General features: G+C 39.9%; 3 protein-coding genes across 4 annotated transcripts; 2 read left to right on the top strand and 1 right to left on the bottom strand.

Moving 5' to 3' along the window:
- Positions 1-1,827: 1,827 nt before the first annotated feature.
- LOC115545454 (protein C2-DOMAIN ABA-RELATED 1) lies at positions 1,828-3,518 on the top strand. Its single transcript, XM_030358634.1, has 2 exons — positions 1,828-1,923; positions 2,755-3,518. Exon 2 carries the CDS (start codon positions 2,759-2,761, stop codon positions 3,179-3,181), a length of 423 nt encoding a protein of 140 aa, XP_030214494.1. The 5' UTR covers positions 1,828-1,923; positions 2,755-2,758; the 3' UTR covers positions 3,182-3,518.
- Positions 3,519-5,280: 1,762 nt separating this feature from the next.
- Positions 5,281-6,868, top strand: LOC115545798 (protein C2-DOMAIN ABA-RELATED 4). Of its 2 annotated transcripts, none has more exons than XM_030359236.1 (3): positions 5,281-5,383; positions 5,876-5,954; positions 6,384-6,868. In XM_030359236.1, the coding sequence occupies exon 3, from the start codon at positions 6,388-6,390 to the stop codon at positions 6,784-6,786; it is 399 nt and encodes a 132-aa protein (XP_030215096.1). In that variant the 5' UTR covers positions 5,281-5,383; positions 5,876-5,954; positions 6,384-6,387; the 3' UTR covers positions 6,787-6,868. The 2 variants fall into 2 exon arrangements, with proteins under 2 accessions (XP_030215096.1, XP_030215097.1); XM_030359237.1 differs by having other exon boundaries at positions 5,313-5,383; positions 5,911-5,954.
- Positions 6,869-7,311: 443 nt separating this feature from the next.
- Positions 7,312-11,249, bottom strand: fxn (frataxin). The gene is made up of 6 exons (XM_030359235.1): positions 11,003-11,249; positions 10,817-10,906; positions 10,577-10,668; positions 8,783-8,903; positions 8,195-8,289; positions 7,312-8,073 (listed from the first exon to the last, which is right to left on the bottom strand). Exons 1-6 carry the CDS (start codon positions 11,099-11,101, stop codon positions 7,935-7,937), a joined length of 636 nt encoding a protein of 211 aa, XP_030215095.1. The 5' UTR covers positions 11,102-11,249; the 3' UTR covers positions 7,312-7,934.
- Between the last annotated feature and the right edge of the window lie 1,135 nt (positions 11,250-12,384).

Genomic DNA, 12,384 nt, shown 5'->3' with positions numbered 1-12,384 from the left:
GTAGGAGTTAGCTATATTTGTAATGTACATGTGATGTACTCAGCAGGTTATTTTTCCCAACAGGGCCTATCATGAGCCAGTATTAAAAGAAAATAATAATGCAATACTGCAGCTCATGGTAGGCCCCTGATCGTCGTAGGCCCTGGGACTTCAGCCCAGGTAAGCCCGTGCATTAAGGCGGACTTGGACATACTAAAACACTGTGTACTATGAGTGTGTTACAATGACCAGTGTAGCAGCAGTGCAGAGATATATGGTTCTCACGTTTCCAAGCGAGGCCCACTGCAATCTCTCTGTTAAAACCTTTGCCAACCACCTCAACAAGCAGTCTACCCATGTCAACCTTATCTAATATCTTAAGGTATATTTTTATACAGACCTCAACTTTAATGAATCCATTTTGTCTAGCCCAAATCAAACCATTCGTTTTCCATGACTTAAAGAAAGTTGGACAAGCATTTATCTCCTGCCGCCTATAAACTCCTTTTAAGAGTCTCTTAGTTTTGGGGTGAGGGTTAGTTTCTTTGTTTTATACAGATTTTGTTAATCAAAGTGGGTGCACTGGCCCACAATCTCCCAGTCCTTTTAGGGGTTAGGGTTAGTGCTGTTTTTTTATCAGGGTGGGGTTAGGTTAGGGTAAGGGTTAGGGTTTGGGTTATTCTGTCATCAGAAACAGGGTTAGAGTTAGGGATAAGCCTCCTCTTATCCTGTATTCAGCTAGTTCAGAAAGCTGCTGCTAGGCAAGACAAGGCAATTTTATTTGTATAGCGCATTTCTTACATCAAGCAGTTCAATGTGCTTTACAAAGAAAAAGACAACAGTATCATTTATAGTGAAGAAGTACACGCAATATAATGAAAGACCTTCAACAAAATCACACATGTTCTATAAAAAATAAAGGGATAAAAAGGAATAAAATAATAAAAAATACATTCAGTAAGGTCAGACATTGCCGATATGAATCCAACATTAAAATATAAATCGATAAGAATAAAAATACACAAAGAGAAGGAAAACATTAGAAATGTTAATACATCACTGAAGAGCTTAGTCTTTGAGTTTTTAAAGTAGAGGTTGTGGGAGCCTTTTTAATTTCTTCTGGCAGTTTGTTCCAAAGTTTAGCTGCATAAACACTAAAGGCTGACAACCCCCATTTTGTTTTGGCAGTAGTTAGAACCAAAATATTTTTGTTTTGAGACCTCAGTGATCAGACTGGGGTGTGCTGTATGAACATTTCATGTAATTAGTTTGGTCCAATGCCATTTAGTGCTTTAAAAACAAGAAATAGGTTTTGGTCATCCGCCCAAAACCTGTTGCTGCTTTCGGGTCGAGGCTCAAGGGCGAGGGTGTTTGGGCTTAGACTCTGGAACAGTTCCGTCACCATTAGAGATGCCCGCAATGATTTCACCTTTAAAACTTGCCTAAAAACCTATCTTCCACTTCAGCCTTTGGTAAATCTGATACATTTTTTAAACTTAAGCTAACTTAAACTAAGCTGTTTAAATTTTGATCAATTACTCTGACTTTGTGCCCGCGTAATTATTTTATTGTTGTCTGTTCAGGACTTTAACTCAAACTTATTACGAATACCAATACCTCAACTACTTGTTTATGTAAAGTCTAGTATTTGATTTAAAAAAGAGGGTTAGAGTTAGGGCTAACCCTTTTTATGCAATCCTGAGAGTAGTGTGTGTGTGTGTGTGTGTGTGTGTGTGTGTGTGTGTGTGTGTGTGTGTGTGTGTGCGTGTGTGCGTGTGTGCGTGCGTGCGTGCGTGCGTGCGTGCGTGCGTGCGTGCGTGCGTGTGTGCGTGTGTGTTTATGTGTTCGTGTACGTGTGTGTGTCAGGTCTTTATAAAGGACCTGACACACACACACAGACCTGAATACCAAGAGCAGTGTGGCTGGATCGCCTACAGACATAAGGTAATACTCATATTACTTTCTTCCATTGAAATGACTTAGCAATAACAATAGTATGATATAAAAAATGTCTCCTATTGAATGGATTACAAATGCCACATTGAATGGTATATATTTACGATACGACGAAAGATGAAACAATTTATAGTACCAAATCAAGCTGACAGTTTTAACTGCCACTTTTAACAAATAACACTTCAATAATAGCTCATGAATCTTACCTACAGCACCTTTAAGTCTTAGGTGCAACGATAGCCTATGCTATTAAGCCACTCCCTCCCTACCAGAAACCAGTAAATTGCTCAAATTGTCTTCAGTTTGGCAACATCTCATTCTGATAATTAGTGAGAGAAAACCGTTAAGCACCAGTTAACATGACCTTCATGTACAGCAGGAGCGGCCTGAGGTTTGACAGGCCTGTCCTCCAACCTTAACAACACACAGTTGTTTGTATAGGTCGTCCAAAACCACCCGTATGAATGTCCTTTCAACAGTCCTTTACGTCTCTTATGACATGGGTCTGTCTTGCCAAAACAAAATGGATGGATCATGGAACGTTATATTCTCAGGGGCAAATTCGACATTCTAAGATAACTTCAGCATTAAAATGTGTTTTGATTTGATGTTTTTAAATGTGTAATCTTCAGTCAGTGAATGTATTTGATGTTAGTTAATGAATTGTTTTCTTTTATATGAATCAGGGCATAAAGGCACACTTCAATTATTAGATAATATACCTAGGGAACCCGCCCACTTGGAATGGCAACCAGGACCTATTCAACTGAGGGTCAAGCACCTCAGGCAGTCTTGTAATGAATTCTCCATCTCTCACAGAAACATGGTTGCCTTCACTTCCTCCTGCTACCTTGTCCTCGTCCTGCTGGCCCTGGGGCCGCTGTCTGCAGTCCAAGCCGGGCTCAGGCTGTTCAACATCCGAGCGAATGGCCTACCATCAGGCCTATTTGGAACCACTGATGGCTACGTGGAGGTGTCCTGCGGCTCTGCTTACCTTGGCAAAACATCTATCCGGAAGAACAACCCCAACCCCTGGTGGGAAGAGGAGTTCACCTACTTCAAGGCCCTGCCCAACGACGTGCTGAGGCTGACGTGCTATGACAGCGACGTTCTCCTCGACGACCTCCTGGGGACCTGTCAACGGCCCATCAAAGTGGGCACTCACTCCCACGACTGCTACTTGAAGAAAGGCACCCTCAGCTACACCTACACCCTGGACGGAGTCGCCGTGCAGGCAGCTGTTTGATTCTACCGATTTTTAAATTGACTATATCCCTACATTAAGAGCCTTTTTGTATAATCTAAAAATAGACCATACACCAAAACCACAAGACCTTTAACAGTGATGCTAAGTAACAGATCAGGATTATTTGGTGCACACCTTATCTAAGTTTGACAGCTGTCAATCCCTTTCTGTGTCTATTCTACTGTTTCAGCTGGTGAACAGTGCAGCGTCCAACGGATGTTTATTGGCCATATGGAATGTATAATTACGACCCGTGGGTGTCATCAATGAAACATAGCTGTATTAAGATATGTCTGCCAGTGACCAATCCAATAAAACACATTTTTCCCAATCCTTACATATGTATAGAATGTTTGTCGTTATCCTAGCTCCTAACCAAAATCGAATTTGATGATTTGAGTAATGCTCATTATGTAGTTCTTATCCACTCCACAAAAATCCAAAGCTTAAAATTACAACAGTTTTTGCCCGATCTCCAAACTCCCCTACATTTCCAAAGTCCTAAAAAGTTGTCCCTTCACAGCTGCCTTCCCACCTTAACCATAATCACACCATGGAAACCTTCCATTCCACGTATAGAGTGATACTCTGCACAGAATCTCCCTTACTACAGGTGCTGAATGCCCTTTTACTGTTTGTGGACCCATACTGCTGCTCCTAGATCTCACTGCAGCCTCTGACATGGTAGGTCATGCCACCTAGAATGATCGCCTACCTCTCAAACCTTTCGATCAATGGCCCTTAAACAACCTCTGGGATTGTATTGGTGATATCAGAATGGATGGCTAAATACTCCCTGCAACTTAAAGCTGCAGTAGGTACAATTTTGTTTTTGACATTTCGTCGTTGAGTCAACACACTGAAACACTGTGTACTTTGAGTGTGTAACATTGACCAGTGTAGCAGCAGTGCAGAGATATCTGGTTCCCAAGTTTCACAGCGAGGCCCAATACATCTGACCAACCAGAGCAGCTCCAAGGGAGGGAGTTTACCCCCCGGCACTGAGCATATAGATTTATAGCTGGCAGTATTATCTGGTTGGAAAGTTACTTCTTTGTATGATGAACGTGGTGGGAAAAGGAAGGCAGGGCCTCGTTATGTAACGTGAGAATTGGATACCTCTGAACTGCTGCTGAAAAATGAAACAGCAGAATGGGAGTCAATGTGTCTACATTTTTGTTTTCGAGAAAAAAACCTACCAACTGCATGAAAATCAGAATTTATCATATGTGGCCCTCAGCAACAACTTTAAACAACAACCTCAATGAGTGGTCTACCTATTTAATATATTTTGATACCGGTCACATTATACACAAATTTTTTGGGTATTCTAAAGAGAGATAGAGAGGGTGGTATGGGCGATAGATGGGAGGAAATGCAGCAAATCACCACGGACAGGATTTGAACCCAGGTCGCTGTGTTCCGGACTGTGCCTATATGGTATGAGCTGTAACCTGGTGCGCCACCGGGGCGCCCCACCAACCACAACTGTAATCAATAATTTTTTTCATTAGATCAAGCACCAACTATCTTACAACAATGCCCCTAATCAAACCATTCCTTTTCCATGACTTAAAGAAAGTTGGACAAGCGTTTATCTCCTGCCGCCTATATATAAGATTCAGTTAGGGTTAGGGTGAGTGTTAGTTTCTTTGTTATAATTCCGAATTTGTTAATCAAAGTGACTTTGGGTGCACTGGCACAGCATCTCCCAGTCCTTTTATGGTTTGGGGTTGGGGTAAGGGTTATGGTTAGGGTGGTGCTGTCATCAGAAACAGGGTTAGGGTTAATCCTCCTCTTGGGGGACCCTTTGGGCCCCGTTTCTCTTTTATTGTTTTTGCTTTAGTTTGGTCAACCAGCTAACTCAAATGTATTATTATTCTAAGTCATTATCATGTTAATATTGAGTGCAAAAAACTAATACCAATACCGGAACTACTTTCTAATGTATAATTCTTGCAATGTAGTATTTGATTTAAAAAAAAGAGGGTTAGGGTTAGGGCTAACCCTTTTCATGCAATCCTGAGAGCAGTGCATGGTGTGTGTGCATGTGTGTGTCTGTGTGTGTGCGTGTGTGTGCGTGTTTGTGTGCATATGTTTGTGCGTGTGCGTGTGTGTGTGTGTCAGGTCTTTATAAAGGCCCTGACACACACACAAAGACCTGAATAAGAGCAGTCTGGCTGGATCGCCTACAGATATCAGGTAATACTCATTGTACTTTCTTCCATTGGAACAACCAAACTGCTAAATAAAGTGTCCTGCATCGTCTCCTTCACATGGGCGAAGCAGTATATATATGTAAAACACCTTTCAAAATACACATTCCAAACCATTTGTAAATCTTTAAATAGCCAAATTGAATATATCTATATATAATTTTTTGAGATTTGATTTTCTTTGAAAATCTAGCAGGACATTATTTCGGTCAAAATAATTCTTCTCAAGATAGTAATTTGATTGCAATTGTATCTATTGTTTCATATTTCGTTTTATCGTAATATAACAATCAATGTATAAATTGTAATCCATCCATATTTTTTTGCTACTTCTAAGATGCTATTGTTAGATTTAATATTTTTATATTGGTAGATGTTAGCAATTCCAATGGTGCTTCCAGTCGGCCTCTAGTGTTGATTGTTAAGGTTAAAGTAAAGAACAGATGTGTTGAGTCCTTGTGCATCCACCTGTTGGCAGATCGGAAAATTCCCATTCACATCAATATATTACAGAACTCCAAAGAACTCTGCCTGCTCTAGGAAGATTGGGTTATCAGGTAAGATGTTTTGTCTTTGAAACACAAATACAGATATTCTGATGGGCAGCTGGTTTACTGCACCCCCATACGCTTAATATTTGAATCTGGTTTGAAGTAGGATCCAAGAGTTGTAAAGAGAGTTGAGACAGATGTCATGGTTCTGTCTTACCAAAATAAAATGAATGGAACATTATATTCTCAGTAGAAAATAGACATTTAAGTTTTAAGTTTCGGCATTAAATGCGTTTTGATTATATTTCAAGCGATAAACTTGCCTTTTGTTTTGTATCTTCAGTCAGTGAATGTATATGATGTTCAGTATGATTTAATGCATTACTTTCTTTTATATGAATCAGGGCATTAAGGTACATTTAAATTAGTAGATAATATACTATAAATCTAGCCCTACAGGAAGAGATGTTATTAGTAATTCTCCATCTCTCACAGAAACATGGTTGCCCTCACTTCCTCCTGCTCCCTTGTCCTCGTCCTGCTGGCCCTGGGGCCGCTGACTGCGGTCGCAGCCCAGCTCAGGGTGTTCAACATCCGAGCGAGTGGCCTGCCCTCAGACCTTCTTGGAATCACCGATGGCTACGTGGAGGTGTCCTGCGGCCCTACTTACCTGGGCGAAACATCTGTCCGGCACAACGATGCCAATCCCTGGTGGGACGAGGAGTTCAGGGACTCCAGCGCCCTGCCCAATGACGTGCTGAGGCTGACGGTCCATGACCACGACACTTTCCTCGACGACCTCCTCGGGACCTGCCAGCGGCCCATCAAAGTGGGCACTTACTCCCACGACTGCTATCTGGATGAAGGCACCCTCAGCTACTCCTACACCCTGGCTTGAGTGTACGAGTCTCAAGGCAGACCGCCACACTGTGATTGTTATGCCGTTGATCTTTAAAAATAAAATCAATCGCGAATAGCAAGCCGTTTTCTTTTATAATTGTGGTTGTTCCTAGCTCAAAAGACATTGACAAGCTGACGCCATTGCTCTGTAGTCCCTTGTTGTGGTTACATTGAAAACAAATTTGACAATTGGTGGGTTTGGCAATTTTTTGCAAAAAGGATTTGCAACGGTGTAGGCTACCCCATAGAGCCCACTTTGTAATAATAGTGTAAACTATAAGGTCTACCGTCATAGACAAAATTTCATAATGTTCACTGAATAAATAAAAAATTGCAAAAATTCGAAAAAAGAACTTTGAGGTCCACTCTGACCAAGTGGTCAGCAGACCGTTTAATGAAGTCATGCTACCAGGCTTCCTCTGCGAGGTACATGAAGACAAGAGCACCAGTTATTTTATATAACTGTAGGCCTTATTGCTTTTATACAAGCATCAATATTTAAGAAGTAAATAGAAAGCAGGTATTAAGTCTTCACAATACATCTTTAATGAAAAATTATAATACATTTGACATAAAATATATAGCATTATGATAATATAAAGCCAATATCTCAATAAAAAATCGTCTGCATAATATAATATCCATGGCCGTATAGTTCATACAAAGACAAATAGATACCCTTACAGATAAAAGGTGCAGTTATTTTTACTTACAAGCCCAGACTTTCAAAATGTGCTGCCTTAACAGAGACAGAGCAAATATGTTTCTAATTCTGTTGTAGCTATGCTGAAAATATTCAACTTACCTACATGTCCTGCAAAACAGTTTAATAAATATTTCATCAGAGAAGACAAAAACAGATACAGTAACATAGTAGCATTTTCCATTCTTATTTTAAAAATGATGAATATTCCCCTCATATTCTTACATATTTAACTTCAATGAACCATCACAACCTTGCCATCAGCACTACAGTAGGCACCAGCCATAATTACCCATACATGACTGATATTTCAGGTCCAATCACATTTTTGGTCCTCAAATATCAGGTGTATTGTATATGAAGCAATTGCATTTTTTGATACTCAGTGTAAGAGTGTTTTTAGGGGCTGATGGGAGTGGGGCAGAGAGTGAAACCGGGAGTTATCACGAATGAAGCAGTGTGGACAAATCCATGTTCAATTTAAAGATGGCCGAGAACTCTTTGGAGAGAAGCTGGTGGAGTGTGACACCATCGCGTGTGTACATCCAGCAAGCTCCAGTCCAGTCGTAGCGCTTGGGTCCACTGCGTGTGCACATGAATTGACATTAATACACATTGAAGTGATGTGGGGTTCCAAGCATTTGAATAACAAAAAAGGCTTTTTCTCTATCGATCTGTTCAGCCAAATAAGGAGTTGTCCTACCTGGTGGGAGATGAGAGCCAGATCTGTTTGTTAGGAGTCTGCTTGTTGATGACATAGGTCCCATGGTTACCTATCTTCACCGTCAACACACCACTCTGGGGGAGGCCGACGGAAACAAATACTTTCATTTACCAAGATTCAAGCTGACACAACAGTAGACCTTTGTACCTAATGTAATATGTAGCATGTTACTATTTAGTTATTCTGTTCTAATTAACTATCCAATGTTGGGGTGTCTGTGTCAGATCAACAGATTTTTCCATTGACTATATCCCTACATTAAGAGCATTTTTGTATATTCAAAAAATAGACATTTAAAATCGAGTCAGATGATAAAGATGAAGCTCGACATGAGTAAACTATCCGTTTCAGAATTGTATGCAATATGAGCAGTTGAACCTTAAACTTTACACGCCAAAACAACCAGACTTTAAACACTAACGTAAAGTAATGCGACACATCAGGATTATCCAAGTTTTACAGCTGTCAATCAGCCCTGTACGCTGTTTGGCTGAGTTTTAGGTTTGAACTTAAGTCCTATCTGTGTCGTGCTGAACGGGCCTTAAGATGACCAACATGCAGACTCACAGAGAATTCAACATCGTAGTCTTCCCCGGTGAAGGGCTCATCCGACAGGTCCTCGAAGAAATCCACCAGCGCGTCCAGTGTCTCGTCGGCCAGCTTCTCGTACACCGCCTCCGAGAAGTCCCTGTGAAGGCAAAACACTCTGAATTAACCATGGTGAGGAGTGAAAAGACAGAGAAGGTTTAAGTCTTCCTGCCAATCCACTAATCCAGACAAACAATTTTCTAGCAAAAACTAAAAACATATTTAGTGTTTTTCCATTCATATCTGGTCACTTCAGTTGTTCGTAATTCATTTATTAGGGGTCCGAGAATGTTTTTTTTCCCCCTCAAATTCTGTAAAAGTCATACTGCAGCCTATACCGCAAGTCGAAAACTCTTGAAATTTTGAAGAACTGCAACCAAAGGTGCAGTACCACAGAATCTATTGTAAAAAAATCATGATTTAGGCTTAATTCTCCTCATCCGATTGACCTGGACTCAAAATTATTTCAGAATATTAATCTCTAATATCAGACGCATTTATAAAACCCCCACTTTTCCCACAATTTCATATTGTAACTTTATTGTAACAGGCTACACAAATAATCAAAATTTCACCAAAATCGGCACATAAAATCTTTAGTCCAAGCCTCACAAAAATCATCGAATAGAATATGTTTGATTGGAGAAATATCGGCCAATAAAGTTACTGTATAAAAAAAAGAACATACAACTATTATTAGAGGGATACCAATACCACTCTCTACTAATAAGCCCAAATTATGGTACTGCACCCAAAGGCGGCGCTATTTTAAAAAATGATGAACTAGCCTCATTTCTCCTTACGAGATTGACCTGGACTCAAAATTCTTTCATCATATTAATCTCTAAAATCAGATGCATCTTTTTCACCCTGGTTCTCTGCTCTTAAAATGTTTACTTTTCCCACAATTTCATAGAAAAGCTAAACATCCACAGTCTCAACCCATTTTGCCTATATGACCATTTTGTTATTTTAAAACTACCGGCTATCATTAGGTGGTTACCATTAACAGTGCACATTTTCAGATCTGTACTCTTTTAAGAAAGCCCTTAATTCTCTTGTGTGTGCTTGGAGTTTTCTTGATGTTGTGTGCTTATCAATAGACATTTTGACCATGTGAATGAGGCTTCATGCAGATCAGGAATGTCAGTGACTCCATGGGACAATGCCTTGTACTGGTGATCCTTAAGTTGAGTGTTCGAATCCCGATTAGAGCATTGTGAGCAAACTGAACACAACCTTCTGTCATTCCCACTAATTTAAGAAACACAACATTGAACAGCACCTGAAATTCATTAGGCAGTCAACATTCCGGCTCATTAGTTTCCAAGAATCTGATTGCAAGAAACAGTATGGCTTTAAGGGGAACTTCTTCGTTAACCATTTTTCCTTCATAATTAACTTTGTCATATTAATATTTGTATATTAATAAGTGTGCTTATCAATAGACATTTTCACCATGACAATGAGGCTGCATTTCAGATGTGTCAGTGGCTCAATGGGATAATGCCTTGTACTGGTGATCTTTAATTTGAGTGTTCGAACCCCGATTAGACAATGCTGAACATGATATTCGGCCATTGCTCTGCATCCCAGTCACCTGAAAGCCGAGGAACAGTATGGCATTAAGGGGAACATCAACATCTTTCCTTCATATATATGTCATATTTATATATCTAACATTAGTGTGTTCTGGACTTTTCATTTTGCTTGAGCCCCGTTAATCACCGCATGCGGTTATATTTACAATTGATTTAGTCATTTTAATTATACCTTTTCTGCACAGCGGACTGTTCTTCAAGGGTTGGGAATGTCACGTGTACATTTCTCTTCCACAGATCTCCAGGAACACGCCTAAGCAAGGACTGACATATTGTTCATTATTGGTAAAGATATTACTTTAAGTAAAACAGAGTTTGCATTCTCCTTACATGTTTGTTGAAGAGGTGTTCAAACAATATTTAGAACACATAAATAAAATGACGTAATGTTACGAGTAGGTGGTTAACTCACTTCCTCTGACCGCTGAGGACTCCAACGTTCATGATTCAGCAGACCTTCATTCAGAGGACGAACAAACGAACAGCTCGCCAGTGTGTTGCACTGAAAGAAGACATGTCATTGTGTGTGTTAGGACGATCTGGGGGTCAGCAATAACCATCAGTGGCCCAGTCAACGCAGTATGATGCAGGTTCCTACCTGAGGTCTCTGCACACTGAGGTCTGCAGTCTCTGTCCGCATAATCTGTCTGCAGACACGCTGACAGATAAAGAACCGCTTACTAGGAATCCTAAACATATTGAATACATATATTGTAGGTCGATTGAATACCACACGACTGGTATCGCCTTCCCAAAACTAAAGAGCAGAGGCTGAAGTATTGTTGTTTGCGTTGGTGTTGCATTCGTGATGCAAACCAAAGACCTGCTGCCTACCGCCGCCTGCAGGACCGGAGGAGCGGTACGACGTTGGGTCATATATAATCTTACCAAATATTTATGCACATTTTGCAATTGCTTCTGTTTACATCTGCTTCACTATGGTAAGAAGCCTGCGTTGTCGGAATGAATGAGTCTTTCACTGAAGGTAGACCAAATTTAATGAAACTCTACTCATTCTACTAGCATTATAGTATCATATAATTATTTGATAAACATCCGTTTTGTACGTTAATTAAATAGTTAACGCTTATTCTAAGTAAGATAATTATGTTTGAGTATAGTGTTGCAATCGGGATGCAACCCGTGTCTACCGCCGCCTACAGGACCGGGGAAAAGGTTCACGGCTGCGTTCCAAACTTAACTATATTTCCTTCATAAATTAAAACAACAATCTTGCTTCTGCCCTCGAATAAATCATCTCCAACCACCATCGGTCGACAAACCCTATTCAAATAGCCCTTTTTCTGTGTTGCATGGATATTCTCAATGATTTACTTTTACACTAGCCTACATCATGTGAATGGAATCCTATACATGGCCCCATGTTATTATATCTTCTCTTCTATTTTAACAAAATTTAGAATTGTAGTTTTCTAATCATGAAATCAATTCACAACATGGTTGTGCTATGTAAGATTTTTTTTTTTTGTCAAATTCATGAACCCCCACATCCATATAAACACAATTATTTGCCTTTGGATGAAGTTCAAGTTGATTTCGATTAAAAAAACAAAACAAAGGGAAAAGTGCTGGACAGATGTACAGCACTGATGATCTACGGATGTGTTGTAGAAATGCACACGGACAATGCACATTAAATATAAAAGACATAAGACTCAGTTTAAATTATCAGATTTCCACAGATTATGCAGTGATCCATCTGTTGTAATCCATTGTATTGATCGCTTTGCCCATTTTACAAAAAACATTTACAAAAGTTGTACAGGGGTAGCATAATGTTACCCCTATACAACTTGTACATTTTTGCATCTGGGGAATACACACCTTATGCAATGTTACTGACATTGCATAAGGAATGTATACCCCTGATGCTTTCAGGCGCTGCACTACTAAAGGCTTGTTGAACTGGTGTTCTTTAAGTACACTTATTTATTATTAGAATGTTTATTTTAACCATAT

The sequence above is a fragment of the Gadus morhua genome, chromosome 6 (assembly GCF_902167405.1).
Source record: "Gadus morhua chromosome 6, gadMor3.0, whole genome shotgun sequence".
NCBI classification, from domain to species: Eukaryota; Metazoa; Chordata; class Actinopteri; order Gadiformes; family Gadidae; genus Gadus; species Gadus morhua.
Note: the sequence above shows the minus strand (reverse complement) of the source record. Positions and strands in the feature narration are given on the sequence as shown.